Source organism: Sander vitreus, chromosome 6 (genome assembly GCF_031162955.1).
Source record: "Sander vitreus isolate 19-12246 chromosome 6, sanVit1, whole genome shotgun sequence".
NCBI lineage: Eukaryota > Metazoa > Chordata > Actinopteri > Perciformes > Percidae > Sander > Sander vitreus.
In genome coordinates, this window is record NC_135860.1 from 7796702 (window position 1) to 7822434 (window position 25733).

Consider the following 25733-nt stretch of genomic DNA (forward strand, 5'->3'; position numbering starts at 1 on the left):
GGAAAGGTGAAGGTTCAGCCACTTTAGTAAAACATTGTGTTTCAGTTGACTTCACTTCTGATTAACTTGTATTCTGTTGTACCCAGGAACTAGTTCCGACGACCTCTATGGAATTTACACAAACACTGCTGCTAATTTTGAGCAGGGAGTGTCTTCTGGCCAGTTTTTATCTGGAGCTGTTATGCCTCACTCTACTAAAGGCGTCTCCACAACATCTTATTGGGCTGTGCCACAGCCGGGGCCCAGTGACCCTCAGACTTTTCAAAGTAATGTTCTGTGGTTCTACAATTGGTAACTTAGTTTGATATTTCAAGTCTATAGCAATCATCACTAGCAAGTCTGGGCTTGGACAGAAATTAAGCATGTTGAGTTTGATACTTGTATTCACTATATTCCTGTTCTCAGACATCAACTGGGCTGATGCACCTCCCAGTCTTTCATCTGAAGATGAAGAAATGTTGACTGGTCCACATGGCGTAGATTTGAGTCCAATGATGATGATCTGAGCCAATGTACCAGGCAGAAGAGTTGTCAGCTTTTGAGAAAAGCTTTGTGAATGGTAACTCCAAAAGGGAGACCGAAAAACAAGTCTGGCTGTCTCCTTCTCTGCCATCTCCTTATATGGGAATGTCTGCTGGACAAGCCTTCACCAGCCAACCTCCGCCAAACTTCAACATGAATGGAAGCTGGTACCCTTATTCCTACAACTTCATACCGACCAGTATTCTCCAGGAACAGTTAGTCAGGCCAGCAGCAGTTATGAGCAGGGGAGAGACCACTGACAAGACATCCACTATGAGAAAGGCCACGCTTCCTATAACCCCGGTCCTGCACGGCAGATCCAGACCTTCACTGGTGACTTTCCAGCTCCCCAGGGCTCCCAAGACGCCTGCAAAGAATCCTGTGATGGCTGGTTATGGACAGGGTGGTGCACAGACTGGTCTACGTACTTCTTCCCATGGAGGCTTCAGCCAGTTTGACCCTGAAGCGGGTGGCAATAACATGGGAGGGGTATGTGACTGACTAGGTCAGAACTTGTACTAACGTTGTCTTTCAGTGGTGGATATGGTGCGCCAACACCAAGCTTCTGAAAATGAATATTTTGTCAAATCTGAGATTGGGGGTTGTCTTAGTACTTCTTTGTTGTAATATACATGGATAATGTGCATATGTCACCCTGGATTTAGAAATCCAGACTTCTGTTAAATGTGGCTAAGGAGGGGACATGCATGCTATGATTAACAGCTTGTATTATTTGGAACAAAATGCAAAACGTTCTTCTCTCAACATGAATACATGTTCTGTATAAACATTTGTTTAGATCAATTAAGACAAGATGACAAACGTGCATATATGACAAACAACAAGCACATAGTATACATCTCTCCACAGTACATGGTTTCTTAGGAGCCCTCCAGAAAGCTTACGTACTTCCCCATTTTCTAGTGTAAACATTCAATCTTGCAAACCCGTTTATGACATCTCAGAAGCCACTCCTGGATTGAAGGCGCCCCTTCATTCTTCCATCCTCTGGCTATCATTTAACCAGTTTGGACCCAGCTTCTTATGTGCTTATATATCACGTTTACGATTAACCCATCTCTCAGAACAAATTCTTATTGGGCAATCAGACATAGGTTATCATGTATCCCGGTCCAAAATTCCTTGACATTATCACACGACCACAGGACATGAAGTGAGGAGACATGCATGTTAAAGTTTACATATGTCTCTGTCCTCATAAAGGGCACATTTAGTTTTATGGAAGTGCAAGGAATCTTATTATACATTGAAGGACTGTAGGTATTTATACCCTACAGGCAAAATATTGTTTATGGAAAAACTCTGTACCACCACCTAAATAATAGCTGGTGTCTGGAGCTGCCTGGCCATAGAGAAACTGACTGTTGCTACTGAGGGCCACTTAAAAATATTTAAATAATATACCCTATTTGAAAGCATTACATGACACACTTTGTACTTAATAGACAAAAGTAGCAGTGCTACAATCAGGGTTCAAAATTAACTTTTTCTTCCACCAGCCAAATGGCTACTGAATGTTTACATTTTACCAGACGGTCAATAGATTACCATTTACCATTTTTGGCTGGTGAGTGAAGCAAATCTACCAGCCAATTACATATTTTTCTAGCATTTGGCTGGTAGATGGTGCTAATTTTGAACCCTGGCTACAATAAATTGCAATACTAATAGAATCATTCATTCCTACCCCCAACATATCTGACCATGTTACTTCATCCCTGATCTGCTAAGCACTAATCACACATGACCCAGATCATCCACTTAACCCCCCCCCTCCCCAGGGTATAGACGTATGTGCAGAAAGGCCTGAAGAGCTCTGTCCCTACAGCCATATGAATCCAGTCTGTGGTATGTAGAATGCTAATACATGTATGTGTCTCTAATGAAACTGATTTAACCTCATGGTCATTTTGGAGGCTGTAGTTTGTGGTGGTGTTAACGCAGTCACATCATTTATTGTCGTTTTTTGGGGCTCTTTCAGTCTGGGTGTCTTGCTCCTATGTAAGAGGATGGGTGGCCGTAATCTGTCCTTGGCTGTAGGCTATTTGGAGTAGCAGTTTTTTGTTGTTGTTGTTGTTACGTAATTTCATATTAGAATATTTAAAGTTGTTTATTTGACATTCATTTATTACACTAAATAAACAATGTACCTTTTCATTATAAACTTAAATGAACGGCAAATGGCAACAACCAGGACTTTACATTTTTTGTCAATATTATTAATTTTACAAATGCCCCCTTTTTTAAAATTGCCTCTCATTCAAATGTTTCTAGCCCCCCCCCCCATCTTTAATACAATAGTTATATAATTACTGCTTTAGCTCATTTCAAATTCACATCTGACATCTGGTCAATGTCTGCTTTTTAAGTGTGTGTCACTCATAACCACATGGAAAGTTTCTCTTTAACTCACTTGTCCTGTTTGCAGCCTGCTTATTTGACATTTCAAGTGACTAACTGCCAGGTTCCAAACCCACCTTCTTTCTAGCCACCATTAATCTCTAAACCCCCCACAGGGACACACACTCACACAACATGTGACATTACCAAAGGTGCACCTACTCTCTTTCTGACTTAGCTCAGAGGGGATTCAGTCCTGTGTCTGTCTGTCTGTCTGTCTGTCTGTCTGTCTGTCTGTCTGTCTGTATCTCTCATTTTGGCCATTTCATTATGACAGCAGTGAGGATTACTCTGATGATTGAGTGCCTGTCCTCACTCTGAAAAATACATTGTTGCTGTGCGTGTGTGTGTGTGTCTGTGTGTTGGCAAATGCATCGTTTCTGTGTGTGACCTTTCTGTCCCTAATTCCACTAACATCCCTCTTGATTTTTTTGTTTTTTTATAATATGTGGATTAACTTTAATCACAGCAACAACACATTGAGAATAAATATCCACTCATACAGTAAGACGTATTGAGGATAAACTTGTTTATATAAACATATCTTCAGTGATTATTTTACAAAAAGACAGGATTGATACATCAATAAGACGATACATTTTAATTAAGAGGTGATTTGAGTTTTGGCTCTCTGTTTCAGCCATAGATTTGATTGCTTGTTGTTTAGGTTAATGCTTAATAGTATGCTGCAATATCATTGTATTTCTAGTTATCACATCATAGAAACATGTTTTAATATTTAGAGGAAAAATGGGTCACTGTCAATGGCTGCTCCTTTGTGCAGCTGCCCTCCGTCACCTTTTTAAAGGGGGAAATACCTCTACAGGGGAACAGAAAAGATTGTGAAGGAACTGATGTTTAAAATTTAGAAAAAAAGAACCAGACGTTTACATTTCTGATGGAGGAACCTGTGGGCAGGAGTGGGGGGGCTGGGTCACGGGGGGGTTTACTTAGATTTTCTGATTCAAGGTGAACAGGTCCTGGGAAATCAAAACCACACAAAAACTACTAGTATCAACATGAGACTGTATATTCAGCTAAAGAGCATAAAGAATGACTAAATATGACTAACAACATAGTAATACCTTGGTATTCTGTCAATGCAATATTATTTTTAACAGTCAAATACAGTTTACGTTGTGAATTAGTAGACAAATAATTCTTAGGCGGTCACAGATGTAGAATATCAGAAATTATTTGTATGTCCTTAAATGCATATACAGTATGTTACAGAGACATACAGTCATCCTATAACCCTGGCTCTCCATCCTCTCTGTTCCAGCCAGATGTTGACAAACTCAGTATTTGTACATCAGCATCAGTAAGGCACTTGTGAGTCCCAGCAGGATAGTGATGGGCACCAGGAGGAGAGCCATATACAGGGGCCATGGCTCTGGAAACACCACCACACCTGGCTCTGAGAAACACAAAACTACTGCTATGAAGCGTAATCCAAAGATCGTCTCACACATTGATACAGTGATTGATTTAATGTAATCATTTCTCCTGTAAAAGCAAATCAAAAGTTCAGCCCAAACTAAAACAAAACCAACTGCATTGCTAGATACCACTAGGTCTACAAATGACTTTTTTGTTGTGTGTGTGTGTGTGTGTGTGTGTGTGTGTGTGTGTGTGTGTGTGACAGAGTTGATCATTTAAGAACAAAATACGAAAAAAAATTCAGAAGAAAGTGAGCGCTTTCTGCTTGTTAGGACAGACTCACCGGAGACCGTTGTTGCAACATTTTTTTCAGCATTTTCAGCATCTGCACCATCTGCAGCCACTTAGGAGGAAAGATCAAACAGGTCTCCACTTTAATGTTGACATATTACATGAAGCCTTTTAAACTTCACACTGTCTAGTGCCGCTTTACAATTATATTCACTGATGTTTCCATGCTTAAAGGGGTTCTAGTTAGAAGAGGCAAGCTTTTCTCCAGATGTGGATAGATATCAATAACAACTGGACTGATGCTACAGCAAATACTGTATGTCAGAGTTGATGTTGAAGATTGTGTAGCCTGCAGGACATGTAGGAAACCACAAACCGGACATTTGCAATAACAGGGTAAAGACAGTGTTTCCAACCACGCTGTTTATGGCAGCATTTGTGTTATTTTAAAATCTACAGTACAGCTAAAAACTAATAAATTAGAGAGAAATTTAACATGCTGTTTGAGCTTGAACACTCTCCCATCACATATTTAAGGGATGTATTTTTGGTTTAGAGGACACTGGATTTCTTCTGGTGAAGGCAAAAACAGTTGACTAGGACCAGAATCAATTGATAATAAAGTGACTGTACATACTTACTGACTAACTCAAAAGAACAGACTTACTGTAGGCTTATATTTTTTCAATTCTGTCTTACAATAACAACAATTCTCATAGTGTTTAACACTCAGTGCAGAGCAGCAACTTTTTAGTGTGCATGCATGAAAACTAGATCAGGAGGGAGATTATTACCAGGCGCATGGTAGTTGAAGATGCTTTTTGTTACCAACTCTTTGTTCAGGTGCAGCTGACACTCGTATTCTCCTTTGCTCCTCAGAGAAACGGTCTCAGAGAGTGTGACGTAGGGAAGAGCTGCGTCAGCATCTCCTGGGGCTGTGTCAACAGGTTGGAGTTTGCATCCGTCATGAAAAATGGACAAAACAAATCCGGGATCCCAGGTCACGTTTACTTTACACTCGAGCAGAGAGTCATTGTGACCGGTGAGGTTTAAGATCATGGTATCTGAAAAGAGACGCAGACAGAAATACAGGTGTGTACACGGCATGTGAAAGTAGCCTACACAGACATTTATATCACTGTTTTTTTTTTTTGTCCAGTCACTGCACAGCCATGACTACCATGAAGGCTGGTGTTCATATACACCTGCACACAATTTTTTTCAGCTCAATGGCATGGAATTTGAAAAAACGGTTTACATGTTCTGCAGCAACCTTTTAAACGCTTATTACATGCAGGTTGTCAGCAGTCAGATTTCTCCCATTTACAGTTTAGAACAAAATCTGGCGTTTGTTTTATGTGTCCGTGATATATAAATAAAGTTCTATGACAACTGTCCTACAGGAAGAAATCAAAGGAAATATGTTTTTATATATATATATATATATATATATATATATATATATATATATATATATATATATATATATATATAATATAAATATACATAGTTTGGTTTCAGATGATGCAGGTCTGCAGAGAAGACTGCACAAGCACATGTACATGAAGCATATAGGACCCTTACCCTGTCATTTAGGCCTTGTCTATTCAAAAAGAGATCCTAAATCTATAATTTTAGCCCTGAACCTGATTCCTACCCCATATTCTTAATCCTCCTGGCAAACCAACACTTTATCCCAGTTCTGTCTTTAACTTGAGCCAAAACCCTTGTACAAACTTATAGATGTAAAACTTATAGATGTAAATGCTGGTAAAGTGTCCTCATGATCTTTATCTCCCTGTGAGGACATTTGATCCAGAAATATTTGGAAACGAAAACTCTAAAACCTTGTATTTACCATACACCATCAGTAAAGTGTCATTTCCTCTCCTCCTGAAACGATCACCTTCTGTGATGACGGAGACTTTGCACTGGTACTTCCCGCTGTCGGCCCACAGGACATTCTTGAGGAGTATGGACTTGCTTGAAGTGTTCGGGTTATTGTCCAGAAGCTCAACACGTCCATCATATTTCTCAGAGGGGAGCCACAGTCTGGGATTGTCAGTGCCGTCCTGTGTTATGTACACCCAATACAGAACCGGTGGGGTCACCATTTTCTCATTGTGGGAAAGATTGAGATGGCACGGCATTATAACATCATGACCCAGAGCAGTGGTAAGCACAGGAGGCTGGTGGACTGTGACCAAGGAGTGAGTACCTGAAAAACAGAAAAATGACAGGATGTTGGTTAACTTTCACATTATCTTTCACAGAAATTCTCAACCTCTGCCTTTTTTTTAATTATTTTAAGATGATGCTAAATATAGCTACAGGAAGTGTTTGACTGTGTGCTAAAAAAGACCACAATATTTTATTTACACGAGTTTATGGTTTTATTGGGACATGTGACCAACTAATGTTCCGCTTAATAGAGAACATTATTTTGGATTTCTGAAGCACATTGAGTCTACGCCTGTCGTATAAAATGTGCTATCTAACTAACTTGACTTGATCATGTGATAGCTATGGAAACCCTGAGAGACAAGTGAGAAAACACTATTCTGGTGATCCATTTTCTAAGTTTGATCTAAATTGTTTGAGACTTTTTTGAAGTTTTTGTTGTTTGTTGTTTAGAGTGAATGGAGAAATTAAAACTCACCCTGGAAGAAAACGTTAATACTTTTAGTCCTATTTAGAACACGGGGGAAGTGGTGCACTTCAGCTTCTTGTGGTCAAAATGAGTATAACAACAACAACAACAACAACAACAACAACAACAACAACAACAACTTCCTGTGTGATCCTGATCCTGTTTCACCGATGAAAAAACTATTTAGGGAACTTGGAAAGATTATCCTAACAAAACCTTTCTTCACCTGTTCTTGAATCATTGACCTAAGAGAGAAAACAATTCATCAGAATTAAAAAGTGGATCACCAGAATTTTTACATTTTTATATTTCAGATTACTGAAATATATTTGTCTGCCTGTTGAGCACTTCAGTATCAGACCTTCAATTATTATGTAAGAGTATGGGTCATTCAGACAACAGGAACAATGTAAAACAACAGACATCTGTGACTTTGGCTATAGATTTCTGAGGTAATGTTTTATAACCTGAAGTTTGGGGTCCTGCCATCTTGGCGGTTACTGGACCCAAAAAATAAAAATCCAGATTTAGACGAAGAGATGCATAGCACTGGAGCTGAAATGCGGAAAGAAACTGCATGCTCCCAAACTTTCCAGACTCAACACCTAATAAACACTATTCAAAGCATCAAGAAGATGTGAAATTAGACTTTTTCTGGGTTTTTTAAACTTCCCTTCAATGGAGAAGGAATTGGTGATTTTCCAAGCAGCTTAGGATATGTGTTTCCCTTTGTATTTTGGCTTCAGTTTTCAGTTTGCCAGTTCCCAAAACATTGCACACAAGCATTTACCAACAACATGCAGGGGCGATTCTAGGATCAGACCTTTAGGGGGGCTCAGCCCCTAATGAGAATGTGACACGGATACGGTGCTGCTAAATCAGTAATTTCATTAGCAGATACTCTCTGAGCTACTGAACAACAACGTCAGCTACCGCTTTTGGACACTATGATGGAACTAAACCTGACACTTTATAAGTCTTAGTAATAACGACCAATTTGACACAATGTTCTAACCAGGGCCGGATTGGGACTCATTTTCAGCCCTGGAGTTTTATGCCTTAGACCGGCCCACTTTAGTTCATGACTGACTATATTAAAATAATGTAATTAAAACCTCAGAATATAAGTCTGCAATAGGCGCACTGTTCTCTACAGCCTTGTAATTCATTGTATTTTTGAAAAATATCATCATTTCCAATTCAGTGCAAAAACAGTAGCCTAAGTTTTGCTTCACAGTGAAGATTTATTAGAACAGTAAATAACAGGACAGTATCAGAATCTATTTTCTTTAAGAGTTAGTATTCATAAATATACAAATATTGAAATGAAGAAGAAAAATCTAACAAAAACAAATATATAAAACAAAATAAAAAATAAAGATTAAAATAAAATGAAAAATTCCAAATGGCAAAATATGCAGGCTGAATTCATATTACTTTTATCCTATTCCCTTTCAATCGTGGGCTTTGTATATTCACTATCGTTTGATTAAAAACATAATGGGTCACTAGTAACACATTATCTGCCAATGGGGTAAGACAAATAATTGTTTTAGATTTAGCTTGTTTTAAGCAACAACAAAAAAACAAAATCACTTAATTTTTAGTTGGTTTTTCTTTCAGAAAACAAGACATAATTTCTAATGCCATTTCACTTGTCTAGTAAATGTATCTTGAATTAAGAATATTTAGATATTTGAACTGGAAACAAGTAAGATACTAAGTAAGAAAAGCATTTTTTTTTCAGTGATAATGTTTGCTTATTCACACACTATGGTACAACAGCAGCTTACCTGTGTCTTTCACAGTGAGAGCATTAGTCTCTTCACAACTGGGTCCTGGCTCTGTTTCTGACACTAAATTACATTTTTTACATTTATTTCTCACCACAAATATCCCCTTTTTTACAAAGCTTTCAAATCAGTCAGTTTCATTAATGTATTGCTGAATCATCAGGTATCATTAATGATCTCAGGGCATTTTTCACTGAGCAGGGCTCTTCATTACTATTAGTTCTTCTGAATGGCAATCCTACCTGCCCATTCTGGTGTGTTGGGCTCATGAGTGGAACTTGGTAATGTTACTGGGCCTTGCTCTTCACTGTTAGCAGCAAACCGGACTAGAGGCGGCTACTGCTGAAGAGCTACAAGAAAAAGTTTGATACATGAACGGTGGTTTGCAGACAACGTTGTTTTTGCACTGCTCCTAACTACCTTAACGTTATATAGCTTACTTAACGGCCTCGTCGTCTTCATTTGTTTTTTTGAGGGAAAATGTGCTCAGCTTAGAACATTTGGCCGAGTCAGTTTCCAAAGCTTTCTTCTTTTTTATTCTGGCCTTTTCAGCGCCGCCTTTGCGCTTCCTGTTATCCATTTTTATCTGACTTTTTTTATTTTGAGCAACTTGCAAGGTGCCGTGTCGGGGGCGGGGCCAGGAAGTCAAAAGATAATCATGTCATCATTAACCTGCAGGCTGCACTCTGCCAGAAAATATTAAATAAAAAAGAGTGGGACTGCGGTAAAATAATAAATAAAAAAGTGGGGCTGCTGTGAGTGCAGGCAGCCTAGGGACAGCATCCATATTTCAACCCAGTGCCATGACAACAACAGCCCTCGCGGCCAAAAAAACAGACCGGCCCACCGGGAATTTTCCCGGTGCTCCCGATTAGCCAATCCGGGCCTGGTTCTAACATTCAGCAATTTTAGTTGCATACATTTCAATTTGGGTTCTAATCTGCGCCATGAAATTACCAACTTCTTCTCTTTCTCTGGGGACTACCAACGTTAAACTTTATAACCGCAATCCTGCTCTCCCTCTGACAGATTCGATAGAGCGAGACTCAGCAACACAGGATATTAAACCTATTTCAAGCCCTTTCAACCTGTAATTGTTTGTCCTATGTCACTAACAGACAATTTTGCAAACTCTCACTTCAAGCACCAAAATTGATTTAAAAAAAATATATATGTTTTTTTTATTATCATAATTTTTAGAGGGGCTGAGATGAAATTTAGGGTTTGAGCCCCCCTAAAAAGGGTCTAAAATCGCCCATGACAACATGTAAAGTAAAAGTTGCAACCTGGTAAGTTGTTTTAACTAATGATGTCAGCCCAGAGAAAGATATAACCAAAATAGTATAAAGCTTTATAAAGGGAGACACCGTTTTGAGGATAAAAGAAAGATACAAAGAGAATGTGAAGGCCAAATGCTCAATCAGTTAATAACATATAATGATAATAATAATAGAATGATCTGACTATAGTCACAGGAGTCCAAAAAAGTCCAGAGATGGAGAACATTTATGATTAAACACACTGTGTTGAATTGCAAAATGAGTAAATGTCCCTGTAGCTTAGAATCCCTATCACAAACACACATGCATTTTTCATCTACAAATCAAAAACTGTTTACCTGAAACCAAAAAGTAGAAAAGCATCTGTTGTGCCCATCCCCATTTCTTCACTATGAAGCTGTGATAAATCTCAGAAAAAAATATCTTCAACATTACTCTCTTAAAAAGATGACAGTACCACCTTCGAGTGCTGACAGATAAAGTACATGCAGGCGTTTGATACAGCACTTCCTGCTGAAAGATATTAATCCAATGATACCTTTCACACACCCACTATTTCATCATTATTTTGACAGTACTAAGATAGCATTTCTTAACTTCAACAAAGCAATTAAATAAATAAAAATGCAGGATATATAGAACATTTACTCACATTTGTAGACATTTACTAACTTTATATTATGGGCTTGGAAATGAAAGCACACTGAAAGGATGTGGTTTTTTTGGTTTTAAGTCAGAGTAGGACTTATTTCACATGTTTTGTATTGCATATGAAAATAACATAGTTGACAAAACAAATACTACTAAAGGTCCTATTACTTGCTTGTTCTGGAGCTTTCAATTACCACAGTCTTCATCAGTAGATTAAGTTTGTTTCAATTGTCTTAAAACTTTCCTTTATTCTTAGCACTTTTATTTTTTAAAGATTATTTTTTTGGGCTTTTCCACCTTTAATTTTTGACAGGACAGCTAGGTGAGAGAGAGGGGGAAGACATGCAGGAAATTGTCACAGGTCGGATTCGCACAATGGACCACTGCGTCGAGGCATAAACCTCTCAGTATATGTGCGCCTGCTCTACCACTGAGTTAACCCGGCCACTATTCTTAGCACTTTTAGGGTATCTCATTAATGTTGCTTAAAGTTGAGCCTGACAGTTCATTCTTGATTTTGGGAATGCAGCAGTCGGCCAAAACAATCTCCACTCAAGGTCAACTTACTTGCTTTTTCTGGAGCTTCTGATTTTATCAAAATAAAATAGGTAAAGATTGTTGTGACGACTGTCAAGAATAAACTGTTGAGCTCAATGTTTTGGCCAACGTGAACAAGAACTGCTGATGAAGACTGTGTGATTGCAAGCTCCAGAAAAAAAACAAGTAAGTTCTGTCTGCTGCTGTTTCAAGATCAAGAATTACTTTATAAGTTTAACTAAAATAACAAATTACTTACTGACTGTTGTTCTTGTTTTCTCCCAAACAAGAGAAAATATATATTTTTAGTAAGATCGAAAATGATAAGAGTATACTAAAGGAAAAGCTTCTGTAACTATGGGGAATGAAACCTCAAAGCCGTGCGACGCATCTGGACCCATAGTGGGTGAGATGGTTAGAAAGTATGGACCAGACTGCTTGAGATATCTGTCATATTGGTCAAAAAGCTTTGGCTTTCCAAAAACTGGATCACTGAGTCCAGGAAAGTTATTTTATCTGCTTTTATATATTTAACTGTTTTAACTGCTCTTCAATGTTTAATTTCTTATACTGCACTGTAACTTTCTCGTATTTTATCTGTTTTTTATTTTTTAATCTGTTTTCATGTAAATCTGTTTTTAATTTTTTTTAATCTGTTTTCATGTAAAGCACTTTGAATTGCCCTGTTGCTGAAATGTGCTATACAAATAAAGCTGCCTTGCCTTGCCTTGCCTAAGATCATCTATTTCTAATATGTTCGTTAAGTGTTTTTCAGTTGAACCTTAAATGGAAACCTCTGTGGTAAATGTGCATACACCCTCTTCACACATACATTGCAGAGATGTGAGGACCCTCAGCTCTGCAACAGGATATACATAATAACGCTCTCTGCACACCCACTTGCACAGTTAGGGCACACAGTGAATGAAAATCATAAGAATTGTATGCCATTATTTTGTATTTGACACACACACACACACACACACACACACACACACACACACACACACACACACACAAATAGCTATATGAGGATTGTAAACAGTAATACAATTGGGCAAAGCAAAAGTGCAAATGAATCTAAATAATTAATTTAACAGGTTGCTTATATGAGGTAGGTGGATTTGACAATATATACTCTACATTGTATATTTAACAGACATGTTTAAATTATGTTTACAGTAACACTATAAAATATATATTAGGCTACTTGAAAGGTGCATGCTTGGAGTTGTAGGATGGGATGCATAACAATAGGTAAAAAGCAAGGACAGAAAAAATCGTATGACTTATTTCCAAACCATTACTTATGCACAATAAAAAAAGAATCATGTATTGTAGCCTAAAACAATTAAATGCCTGCACTCTGCGATAAACTACATTACCCATACAACCCTCTGCAAACGTAAAACGTCATTACGTCAATCGGTAGGCATATTTCAACATGGAGGACATCGTAGCTGTAGAGAAGAACCCGGTATGAATTAGTGAGATTGTTTCCTGTTTTCCTCTTAAAATCGACAGAGTTTTTGTGGTAGGCTTTTGTAAATTTAAGTGTTTGAGTATTGCTTTTCGTGGGTGTTTGTCGCAGTATTTGACTATTTGTTCGCTCTCGTTAACACTGCCGAAACGTAAACCTGCCAATTCATTCTCTACTCTGTGTAACGTAACGTTAAGGTTAACGTTAGTTGCTATGTCATGCAAGTTAGCTAGCTGCTATCGTTAGCATGGTGTCTGTAGAGCGCAAGAAAAAATGATATGCTTTAGAATAGCTTAGGGTTTATAAAACTATATTCACCAAAGATTGATGTTAGATGATGTTTACGTTAATCAGTTTTTGCTTTTGCGAACCGTTTGTTAGCTAACGTTAAATGTTAACGAGCTAAGGGTAGCTAAGTTAGCTAACATTAAGCTAGCTAGTGTTTGTCTCTGTTAGGTACAAGCTAGCTAGCTGTCCGAGCATACAGTTCTTGTTTATCTGTGAGTTTTTGTAAATTTAGTTTTTTTGCTGTATTCTGTTCCTTAGCTGGAAGTACTCTGTAACGTTACCATAAATATCTGTTTTACTTATATTTCTGTTTGTTTGGGTGAAAAACACTACAAGCCCTTCACTAATGTGTGATGTCAAACATGAGATTTTCTGTTTATGCTAAATGTTTTTGTGTGTTTCACAGGACGACATGCCAGCAATACTGACCTCCAGACCTCAGACAGGCCTGTCCTTTCTGGCACCAGAACCAGAAGATCTTGAGGATCTTTACAGCAGATACAAGGTCTGATACCTGTTTATAAATTTGTGATAAAAGTGACAATCTACCTAAAATGTATCTATGATTACGACAAACTGTAGGCTTCAAAATGTAATGTTATGCTTTATTCTGTGTATTCATGTATAACAGAGGGCTGTGGTTATGATGGATTCGGATGAAGGCAAATAAAAAAAAGGTTCAAGCGGAAATCTACAAATTACATTTGTAGAATTACATGCATAAAATTACAGTGGGGTACAGGTTTCAAATCTCTGAACTGCTGCCCATATCTCAGATTTTTCTGTGATTTAAAAGATGTTACGTAAAACAAACTCAGGTCAGTCTAATTATCAGGATTACATTACCGAGGAAGAGCAATACATTTCACACATTACATGTATACATAAGATTCACCTTCTTCTGTTCACATTGAGACACAAGATATCAGTTTTTTGACATTGGTGCACTTGTAAAGTAAACTAGAATAAGCTCCACAAGAGTGATATGATATGGAATATAAAACAATGATTGAATAGTTTTATTTATAGTATACTTAAATCTCCAGCAGGATCTCAACCCTTCTTTCCTTTTTTTGTTGTTGTTGCAGAAGCTGCAGCAGGAGCTGGAGTTCCTGGAGGTGCAGGAGGAGTATATCAAAGATGAACAGAAGAACCTGAAGAAAGAATTCCTCCATGCCCAGGAGGAGGTTAAGAGGATACAGAGCATCCCACTCGTCATTGGCCAGTTCCTGGAAGCTGTTGACCAGAACACAGCCATTGTCGGCTCCACTACAGGTACATCAAAAGAAAAACCTTCCTAAATGTGGAAAAAAAAAAAAAAAAAACCCTACACAGACAAAAAATAATGATGTGCTGCCAGTGTAAATTTTAAGTAATAACAACATGGACTGCCGTGCTCAAAGCAATGTATTAAAAGATCTATGGGACATTTCAGTGGGGAATTTTTGATTCATAGCATGATAGCATTTACAGACACTCTAGATTTGGAACTGGGCTTGACTGGTCCTCAAGGTTTTGGAAGGGTAGTGGTCAGATGTTACACCTGCCCTCTAATATGCACTTAAAAACACTAAAATAGAATCTGTTGTTTCCCGTTTTATATTGTAGGTGACAATTTAGCGTATGTCACAACTTAATGTCAAGCTTAATGTTAAGGGGATATGTTCTGTGCCAAGGAACAATTCTTACTAGCTTTAAAATTACAAGAGATAATTAGAAAACAAAATGGTATGCATTAAACCCCCAAAACGATGACTGTAAAAATAAATAAATAAACAGAGCTGAGAATAAAAAATTTATGAAATGGCAGATGATGCATACACGCTGTATATTTGAGTTCTTTATCATGTTCAGACTTTCAGAGTCTTGAGAGAGAACCTAGAAGAAATGTTCTGTAAAAAATTTAATTATACAGTTTGAAGTAGTACATGTTTACATTTGTAATACGTTCTTTCTTCTTTTATTCATCTTTGTTCTGCTTTCAGGGTCCAACTACTATGTGCGCATCCTGAGCACCATTGACAGAGAGCTGCTGAAGCCCAACGCCTCAGTGGCTTTGCACAAGCACAGCAACGCCCTGGTGGATGTGCTCCCTCCTGAAGCTGACAGCAGCATCATGATGCTGACGTCAGGTACAACACTCAGTACTACTGCTTTCTGGTCCTATTTTAATAGCTCCTAAACAAAGATGACCATGGTTGTTTCTGGAGTGTCTATGCTAGTGTCGCAGAAGATTGTATTCATGTTTTTTACTACAGTCAAATCAGTGAATTCTTGCTCAGTTGGCCATTCATTGTTTTTGTTAAAACACATAGATGATAGCCTGACAAGCCAGACCCACATCAAGATGTTGGGTCTGGGAACTCACCATTGGCAGGGCTCAATCAGAGGGGCGGGATAAATGGTTGTCTTTCAAATTCCCTCTGCACGCAATAGGATAGCGCTACAACCAAGCAGAGCAACAAAGAAGGTAGCAACGCTAGTTGATAGATTAAACTTTTGCCGTATCTGGTCGGCAAAACTCCGAACACATCTTCCTTTTTTAAGAATGACTTCAGTGCCGTTCTTTTCTCAAAGAAAAGCTTAACTCAAAGTCTTCCAGAGTCGCAGCCAAAGCCGATTCGAAAGACCGCTGTTCCCAGCAGCAGCAGCAGCAGCCATAAGCCCGCCCACTGACTCTATACACAATGTGATTGGCCTGGCCAGAGTTTGTTTTTTCCAGCTCGCAAGCCAACGGAGAGTTGCTAGACCCCCTGGCTGCAAATTACATTTGCTGCCGCTAAGGAGGGTGCGTCTACATTTCTAGGCTACATAGATGACATTTTTTCTTGAAACTGTAAAGGGAAAGTCTGAGATCTTAAGTAGTACCAGTATAAAGTTTACAATGTTTATACAGCAAAGCTTACTTTCCTTTTCACTGTGTTTCTGCTCCCAGACCAAAAGCCAGATGTGATGTATGCTGACATCGGTGGGATGGACATTCAGAAGCAGGAAGTCCGAGAAGCTGTAGAGCTGCCGCTCACACACTTTGAGCTTTACAAACAGGTCGGATACTGAAGAGAAACGTGATATTTTTACATTGACACCAAGTACTTTTTAATGTATTTTACACTCCCACTTGTCAAAGTGAGTGAAATAACATGGATTTGCTCTTTCCAAAATGTAAAAAAAAAAAAAACTTGCACTAGATATTTAACAACTTTGGTCTATTTCCTTTCTCAGATTGGCATTGACCCACCCAGGGGTGTCCTAATGTACGGACCTCCAGGTTGTGGTAAGACCATGTTGGCCAAGGCTGTGGCACACCACACTACAGGTACTTACCATATCAGAGTCCTGTATGTGTTAATGTAGTGAGATATCTTGTTTTTTTTTTTTTTTTATACCAAATTAGATTTTCCTTTTTTATGTTGACAACGCAATGGATGGATTCAAACCCTTTAAAACATACATTATGTCCTTATATAAAACGCAGATTACTACTGACTTCAACTGATGTCTACAGTACACACTGCATTTTAGTTATGGATTATTGATAATGAGTATGTACAGCAGTGAAAATAAAAGAACTTTTTCCAATGTCTCCGTTCCCAGCGGCGTTCATCCGTGTGGTGGGCTCTGAGTTTGTTCAGAAGTATCTGGGTGAAGGCCCTCGTATGGTGCGTGATGTCTTCCGGCTGGCGAAGGAAAATGCCCCGGCCATCATCTTTATCGATGAGATCGATGCTATCGCCACTAAGCGTTTTGATGCACAGACTGGAGGTATGAACGTGTGTGGCTCACATGTAGACTTTCTGTGTACAAACCAAAGTTTTGTTGTAGATTTCAGGTTTTTTAAGGATAAACATTGCTCTAGTTTTTCTTTTTGAAGTAAAGATTCTCATTTCATTTGTGTTCCCTCGATCACATCCTTGTAAATGCTGTAACATCATGGTAGAAAAAAAAGACTACCCTCTGACCTTGTTTTTCTGTTTCTGCAGCTGACAGGGAGGTGCAGAGAATCTTACTCGAGCTGCTAAATCAAATGGACGGCTTTGACCAGAACGTCAATGTCAAGGTGAGCCAAGTCCACCTGTCTGAGGAAGCTCTTAACTTTCCCCTTGTGACTGCATCATCTCTGTATGTACTGACTCGTGATGGCACTGGAGCACTGTCAAACCAGCCATTCATTTACTAAGCCATTATGTCCATTCATTCACCTTAGCAAGCACCCAAAATGTTTATTTTGTCAATCTTCAAAACCTTAAATGGACATTTTGCTCTTAAGCAAAAGCAGCTCAGACTTGCATGTGATGTGCATTCTTCCTATAAAACAATTAGCTTTTAGAAATGTCTCATGATATATTGTCTCTGGAAATGTATTATTCGACTTTTGTTTTTGTTAAAGGACAAGAAAATTGCAATACTCAATACTATTCAATGGCAAAAAATTTAAATACAAATTAAATTGGCACCCATGTATCGTGAAAGAAGCTAATCGGGACAAAAGCATATCGTCCCAGCCCTACAGTAAAGTGATGTAATTTTCTAAACTTACATCTAGCTGTTCTCTTATTTGCCTTTCACCACTTAGTCGTTATATCCGTGGTACATATGATAATTTGTTAAAAATCTAATTTTGTAAATATTTTGTGGAAGCACCAATAGTCAACCCTACAGTATCGTTACCGATATCAAGGTATTTGGTACAAAATATCAGGATATTTGATTTTCTCCATATCGCCCAGCTCTAATGCTCACATTTAAACCCTGCTTAGGTGATCATGGCCACCAACAGAGCAGACACACTGGACCCAGCCCTGTTACGTCCTGGTCGCCTGGACAGAAAGATTGAGTTCCCCCTGCCCGACCGCAGGCAGAAACGTCTCGTTTTCTCCACCATCACCAGTAAAATGAACCTCTCTGAGGAGGTCGACCTTGAGGACTGTATCCTTTTGATTCAATAACGGTGTGTGTGTGTGTGGGGGGGTGGTGGTGGTACATGTGTTAGTCTAGTCCTTAATCGGTCTATTTGGGTGTATAGATGACTGGTTAGATATATATTAAGCTCATGCTGGGAAGTCGACTAAATGTCAGGGATGCTAAAATCGTATTGTTGCCGCTGTAAACCATACAAAACCGGGTAGAGCTTGTGTTAAAATAAAGCCAGTTTGTACAGAAACAAAATGATAGTCACAATTTAAGTCGGAGTCAGTTGGTAACTGGATGTAAGATTATACATTTTTAGTGTTTATCTTCCAGTCATACGAGTGTAGACGTGCACACTATCTAATACACAGAGCCTGCAAGCAGGAACTCATCTGTGTTTTTGTTTAAAATTCTCTGCTGCTGATGTAGTTCTTCCATACTTAATGACCTGTGATGTTTGGTGTAACGTTCCTGGTTGCAGCAGTATCACATTTAACACTTAGCTCGAGCGAGTGTGAGATGGAACAAGTCATTGTTTCATCTTCTTAGTGTCAAAACTGTGGTTATGCAGGGCCATTAACATCCCATTTGACTGATAATGGCTTTCTGTGGTTGCAGTGCGTGTAACCATAGACAATAGCGTAGATGTTCCTTGATTGTTTGTGCGGCCTGCAAACTGACAAATGTGCAAAAAATGTCAGAATTACAAAGACAAAAAGAAAACTACACAAAATGCACAACAGCCCGGTGCATTTGCAAATTGCAAACCGTGTCAAGGCTGAGAGTCTGCAACCTGTTAACACTGCATCATTCCAATATTCATTTATGTTTAAACACAGCTTCGATACTCGGCTGTTTTGTTGCTTGTATTTTGGCATTACTGTGCTGTTCAGTCGTCCTTAACGAATGTACAGATGTGGCCAGGCCAGACAAGATCTCTGGAGCTGATATCAACTCCATCTGTCAAGAGGTGAGCTAGATAACCCTGTTTATTTCTTTTCTTTTAACAGTGCAAGAAAATGAATGGAACAAACAGTATTTGATGTCTTTTTCTGTTTATTTCTTCCTCTGCTGTCTCAGGCTGGCATGTTGGCAGTGCGTGAGAACAGGTATATCGTCCTGTTCAAAGACTTCGAAAAAGCTTATAAGACCGTCATCAAAAAGGACGAGCAGGAGCACGAGTTCTACAAGTAGGGGGGGGAAAAAAAAAAAAAACATCCTGGAAAAACAAAAGGTGTCCAGACACACACACACACATTTGTTATTGAGTAAGTCTCTGTGTCTGTATCAACAGTGTGTCTTTTATGGATTTGCAGTCCCTGACTTGCATTGATTTTTGGACTAAATGTACTCACTGCAGCACAAGGCCTAATGTCAGATTAGCCCTGTGTCCCCTGCCTTGAGAAGACACACTACCATGTTTTTGTACAGGCACTCTACTGGTTCCTAAAAATATCTGGCCATGACTGTAGCTAGGATAGAACATTTGTATCTATATGTACTCACTTAACAAGACATTACATAAGAAAAATCCATTAAAGATGTTTTCCATAAAAAAAGTAAATGATTGTCATTGTTATTCTGCCTTGAAATACATGGCTTCTATTGAAGACAACTAGCATCATTGTGTTAGGATTTTTATTGTCATCAGCTCAATGTTGTGATTAGAGATGCAACAAATGTTAAATGCATTGATTAGTTGATAGACAGAAAATTAATTGGCAGCTATTTTGATTGAGCGATTAATCGCTCAATTAATTTTTTGAACAAAACTGCGGGGGGGAGGAATTCACTTTATTTTTTATTAGTCTTCTATGATATTAAATTAAATTAAATATCTTAAGGTTTTGGACGGTTGGTCTGAAAAGAAATTTGAATATGTTAACTAAGGCTTTTGGAAATTGTGATGGAACTATTTTATGACATTTTATGGACCAAACTATTGGTTGAGAAAATTATTAACCGATTAATCAATAATGAAAATAATTGTTAGTAAAAGCCCTGGTAGGTAAGTCATGGATGCAGCAATTACCTCAATGATAGTCTTGCACTGCCTGACCTTTATTCCCCCTACTTACTAGAAAAACATTTTTTTTTGAGAGATTTTGCCAATAAAAGTAGATGGGAAATGTTGCCCTTAAGGATTTGAATGCATACATTGATCACCATGTTGTGCCAACATGAGTAAATAAAAAGTATACTATTACTATTACCAGTGCATCATTTGTATGTAACAGCGCTGTTTGTGTGAGTGTATGTCAGAGAAATGCAATGAATTGAATACAAATAAAATGATAGGATTAGGATATTGGCCTAAATTGGTAAAAATAATTGATTTATTTTTTAAATCTTGGGGATGCCCCTCAGTCACATTTTTATAAGAGCATTCTGAGATTTCTTGTTTTGTTTTTTCATGCCCCCCTTAATTTCTAACACTGATGTGAATAAAATGTAAATTAGCCTGATGTAAAATATGAACCATATCTCCGACACACCTAAAACCTGTGCTGGTATTACATCACACATCGGACAAGTGTTCAATATTCACATCTGTAACGACGACAGATTTTAGTAACATGAGACAAAAACTTGAGGTTGTTGGCAGTTAGCAGCGGTAGCCATACATCATATGAATATACTGTTTTGTGGATATACTCCTGCCAGTGTTACGATCTTGGAGTTGACATAGTTGACTCAAATGGATGGCAGAGCTGGGCTGGGCCTCTCGGTTAGTGCTTGAATGATGTCTTCTATGCTGCTCTGTGGCCCTCTGCCGCTCTTGCTTTAAGCTCGCCCATGAGTCGAACAAGGGCAGCCTGAGGTTGCACCAATCCCTTTACGCCACAAGTGGGTGCAAGATCATTCATTATAGCATCAAAGCGGCAGTTTCAGTAAAACAAATGCACACCAAGGTTTACAGCAAATTTGACCTTTGTCTACCAATTGTATGGATTTACATAGGTTAAGGTCTGAAGTCCCTATGCGGCATAGCTCGGAATTTAGCGTAGTACATTAAATTAAAGTTAAAATAAGGACATAATCTAAAAATTATCATTATTCTGATCAGAAGTTTCAAGGTAACCTGCTGTTTAATCCCAAACTACAAAGTAGGGTCCATGAAAGTTTGGGAACCTCCCTGCCCATGACTTGATGTTGAAATTACAGTGGAAATCAAAGTAGTGGTACCCACTTGTATTCCACTTGGTCTCTTGTAGGAAGGCTGTAAGAGACCTGGTCAAAGTAGAACGGACAGAGTGGCAGGGTTGCTATTTCTGGCCAGTAAGACATCCTGGGAAAGATTACATCCAGCCTGTGGTTTTGTCCATAGTGCTGTCCAGGGAAGAGTTTCCGCCACAAAGCTGACACCAAAGCATCCATGCTGGTTTGAGCTGCTGAGGGCTTGAGATGAAATAACTCGTACAGATGTGGTTGGTCAGCCATTTTTGTTAACTCTGTCCCATCAAAAACATATAGGCAAGATCAAATTAGTACTGGCAGCCACATAATAAATTGTTTACATATTTATTGACATTTTAATGTAATTACACTATTTTTGTTTGGCTTTTATTTATCAGAACTGGCATTGGCAAGTATAACGTTACTGTATGTTTATGATCAGAGGGACTAAGTCCTCAGACATTTTCCTTAAGTAGAAGTAGCAATACCACAGTCTAGAAATACTTTTTAACAAGTAAAAGGTATTCATTAAAATGTTAAGTAAAAGTACAAAAGTATTTGGCATCAAAATATAAAAGTATATGTACTTAGTTACTTTCCACCACTGATTATGATGAGTCAAATTGGATAATCAAGTAAATGGTTATTTACCTTAACTGTGAAATGTAATCTCCTGTATGAAGTTTTTTTTTTTTTGTTTTCTTTTCTTTTTTTGTCCTGTTCTAGAATCTGAGGTTTTATTTTAATTAATAATTCATAAATACACAAAATCAAGTGCTAGAGCTATAGAACTAAAAATAACATGCAACAAAGAGAATACATTGTTGAATGAAGCATGACTAGCTATATCTTTATGCTTAGTCAACATTTGTTAGTTTTGGAGAGATGAACATGTAGGTGTTCTGTTTGTTGATTTTCTTTATTTCTTCTGGTTAAAAGCCACATTCTAGGTAATAGGCATTACACTACACAAGTTATGCGGCACAGCTACCCAAGGCCTGTTTGGTGCTGTCTCATTTTTCATTTCTCAGGGATTTACCAGGTCAAACTGATCATGTTTGGCTGTATGGCTTTAAAATCTCATGTCATCAACTAAATTTGAGCCAACAAGTCCAAACTAGAGTCCTTATTTTCGCCACTTTTAAAGTCTCAAGTGTCAATACACAGCTCTAATGAATTAATTTAAGAGACTCGTACCTTAACTATTCAATACCCTCCTTTTGCAATTTCATTCACATCTGAGTTGTTTTCACAATGTGTTGTTCATGTATTGAATAGTCTCAGCATTTTTCACGTGAAGCCAAACATTACCCACTAATGTTACCTTAAACAGGTTAGATTGTTACTTAACATGACTGATTAAAGGCTGTGGGAAAGAGAACAGTTAGTTTTTAAAATGGCATCGCAGTTGGGTGATAGGGGCTCTGATTCCAGCAGTGGACAGCATAATGGATAAAGCCGTTTCACCACACTTGGATTGAACTCTGGGCACTACTAACTGACCAGTCCCTGCTGATCTAAGATATCTATTTTTTTTAAGATGCCAGAGTGATGATTTTGTTACAGTTTTAATGTTACCATTGGAATTGAAATGTTTGCGTTAAAAACGAAAAGCGAAAGTGGGGCTTTTTATAAGTACATAATGTAGTTTGGGGGTTCCAGTGAAGGGGAGGGGAAACGGCTGGCTCTGCTCATTTGCTATTGGAACGTTACCACACGTCACGGCGATCACACAGCATCAACTTCAAAACATATCGGAAATACGGAGGAGGGGGGGAGTACTGTAGAGGATATCGACGGCTAACAGCTAGCTACTTCACCAGCCAAGGGATACAAGCAGCCCGTCTGGTAAGAATAAAACTGATAAATATATCGCCAAAAGAAACCGAAAAAGCACCGTATGTGTGGCTGCTTGCTAGCTAGCCAGCCAGCTAACTAACGTCCGCAGCGGCTAGCTCTGCATGGTTTGGCTCGTCTTCCCCGACACAGCTGGCGAGGATCAGTCGTAGTTGGACTTTGGTTGAGAAGAACATGTTTTAAAAGAGTGGTTGTTTATGTCTTGTTTTGGGTAGCTAAACATGTCCACGTCACTCACACAACAGTTGAAGGATTCAACTTAAAACTAAGACCCGTAACGTTAACGTTACACTTTACAGAACGCTTAAACGGGTTTAACAGAAATAATAGAAGACACGTTTACTCTTGGTTTTTATTTGAAAATGTGCGTTATTAGTTGGCTAATCAAGTAGTTATACAGCCAACATTGACAAAAGCTAATGTTCGTTAATGTCAGCTCAATTTACGCTAACGTTACTCCCCTAAAATGTCTGCACAACTTTTAGCTAGTTAACTAACCCCTTTGAAGTTTGCTTGCCTCTCAAGTTAACCCGTTCTGTTAATACATCCATGAGTTAACCTACTTAGTTTCTATGTAACTGCTACACGCACAATAACGACACAATCAAGTTTTGTAATAACTTTAATGACAACTGGAATCGGCAAACAACTCTGTTTATTAATAGCTAACTAACGTTACTCATGAGTTGGCTAAATCTGGTGCGGCCACTGTTAAGATATCAAGGGGTGTTGTCGAACATTCTCATTGATTGCGCCATTTCATGCTACTTTTGTCGCGTAAGTCGCTTGACTTACAGTTTAAACAAGTTTTATAGCCTCTATTCTTTCCTTTATATTTTCATGTATACCCTCCTCAGCAGAACAAAAGGCAGCCCCCTCCCCCTCTGGACTGTCAGATTGATTGAGTCAATACTTGAGGAATGAGAGGACCAAGGCAGAAAGGACTACTTTTATTTTCCAAGAAGATGGAGTACCAATAGCTTCGATGTAAAAGCAAATATGTTGGCCCATTTCTAAGTTTATGTTTAACATAAAGTTAGCTTTGTGCATTTAACTACGTACAGTCTCCCCTTATGACATTTGTACTTATCCTGTCTCTGTTACTTAATTATAGGCAAAGAATAAAAGTTTCCCCTCTGCACTATCCACTGGCAGTTATTGCAACATCAAGGCTGGTTGTGATATCATGTGACAGAGTAACATCAACAATGTTTTTATTTATTTAAATAATGATAGTTTTTTTAAATTATCTTACACATGACAGATGTTTTTGAATCATCAGTCACCAAAAAGTTATGCATAAAATTACCAACAAATTATTCCATTTGATATAGCTTTTGTTCTTTATCTTTCTGCATTAGGTATACCTGTGGAACCTGTTTAACTAGGCTAAATGTTAGAGGACCTGTGATGCCAACTGTTCTTTATTGTGTAACTTGTTGCTCTGTTTTGTTGTGGGTTCTCTGTCCACATGGGGGTTTCTTTATCTCCATGGTTGCTATTGCTAAGTTTTCAACCCACTGCAAGTTACTGTGATTGGATAAGTGGCTCTCCCTGGTGGGTTGGGTATAGCTGGACGTGAACACTACACTATGGAAACACCAGACGCAAGCAAAGGCAGAGAGATAAAAAGAAAAAGTGGGAGGAAGCAGGAGGATCATGTGTTTTTTCTTCCCTCTCCTCATCAGTCTGTCCCAGCAGAGTTGAACTCAAGAGAACAGCCATAGAGACATGTACCAGCTGCACCCACGATGAATGGCCAGGGCTCAGGATGGGTTGCCATGACAAGGACGCTGGCACGCGTTGTTATGCAGACACCGCTTTTCTCAGGGCATGTTTGCACATTATTTCATTGCCTGGTCTTGCTTGGTTGTTGCTTGATAGAAAAGGCCTGCTTCTGAATAACGTTTTTACCTTGAGTCTGGTGTATTATTATTGTTAAAGGGGATCTAATACATAGCATTTTCAGGTTCATACTTGTATTTTGTGTTTGTACTAGAACATGTTTACATCCTTTAATGTTAAAAAAAAGACTATTTTTTTCATTCTTTTCACGGCTGCTGCACCTGTATTCACCCTCTGTCTGAGACGCTCTGTTGAAGCGCCTGTCTCTTTAAGCATCTCTCCCGAAAAAGCCCAGTCTGCTCTGATTGGTCAGCTGTCCGCATCTTGCTTCTGTTTTTTGTTTTTTTGTTGTTGTCTCCGTACAGTCGCTATCTGGCTTCAACGGAGGATACAGCAGGACTTTGTACTGTGAAACACACCAATAAAGGCTCATAAACCAAATATAACACAACCGGGCACATTTCAGTGACCCAAAATTGGGGTAAAATTAACAATATTGGCACCCAAGATTACAGGTTTCCCGGGGGTTAGCACGTAGCTACTATAGTTAGCAGTGCACAGTAATAGAGTATAGCAGCTTCTAAACCAAATACTACCCAACCGGACATGTTTCAACAATAATGTGACTCAAAATTGGGGAGAAATGAACAACA

At 38.5% G+C, this 25733-nt stretch overlaps 3 protein-coding genes across 4 annotated transcripts in view; 2 read left to right on the top strand and 1 right to left on the bottom strand.

Moving 5' to 3' along the window:
- Positions 1-3452: 3452 nt before the first annotated feature.
- LOC144519296 (protein borderless-like) lies at positions 3453-10851 on the bottom strand. Its single transcript, XM_078252317.1, has 5 exons — positions 10676-10851; positions 6473-6832; positions 5409-5678; positions 4667-4726; positions 3453-4360 (listed from the first exon to the last, which is right to left on the bottom strand). Exons 1-5 carry the CDS (start codon positions 10767-10769, stop codon positions 4242-4244), a joined length of 903 nt encoding a protein of 300 aa, XP_078108443.1. The 5' UTR covers positions 10770-10851; the 3' UTR covers positions 3453-4241.
- Positions 10852-12936: 2085 nt separating this feature from the next.
- Positions 12937-20666, top strand: psmc4 (proteasome 26S subunit, ATPase 4). 2 transcript variants are annotated; one of them, XM_078252318.1, is made up of 11 exons: positions 12937-13002; positions 13700-13798; positions 14382-14568; positions 15279-15425; positions 16229-16338; positions 16516-16609; positions 16888-17055; positions 17274-17350; positions 18051-18219; positions 19116-19171; positions 19282-20666. In XM_078252318.1, exons 1-11 carry the CDS (start codon positions 12970-12972, stop codon positions 19393-19395), a joined length of 1254 nt encoding a protein of 417 aa, XP_078108444.1. In that variant the 5' UTR covers positions 12937-12969; the 3' UTR covers positions 19396-20666. The 2 variants fall into 2 exon arrangements, with proteins under 2 accessions (XP_078108444.1, XP_078108445.1); XM_078252319.1 differs by having other exon boundaries at positions 12969-13059.
- Positions 20667-23093: 2427 nt separating this feature from the next.
- Positions 23094-25733, top strand: part of LOC144519298 (beta-1,4-galactosyltransferase 3) — a 30349-nt gene continuing 27709 nt past the window's right edge. Inside the window, exon 1 of the mRNA XM_078252320.1 lies at positions 23094-23226. The gene's annotated coding sequence lies outside the window, so the exon portion shown is untranslated. The remainder of the gene's footprint in view (positions 23227-25733) is intronic.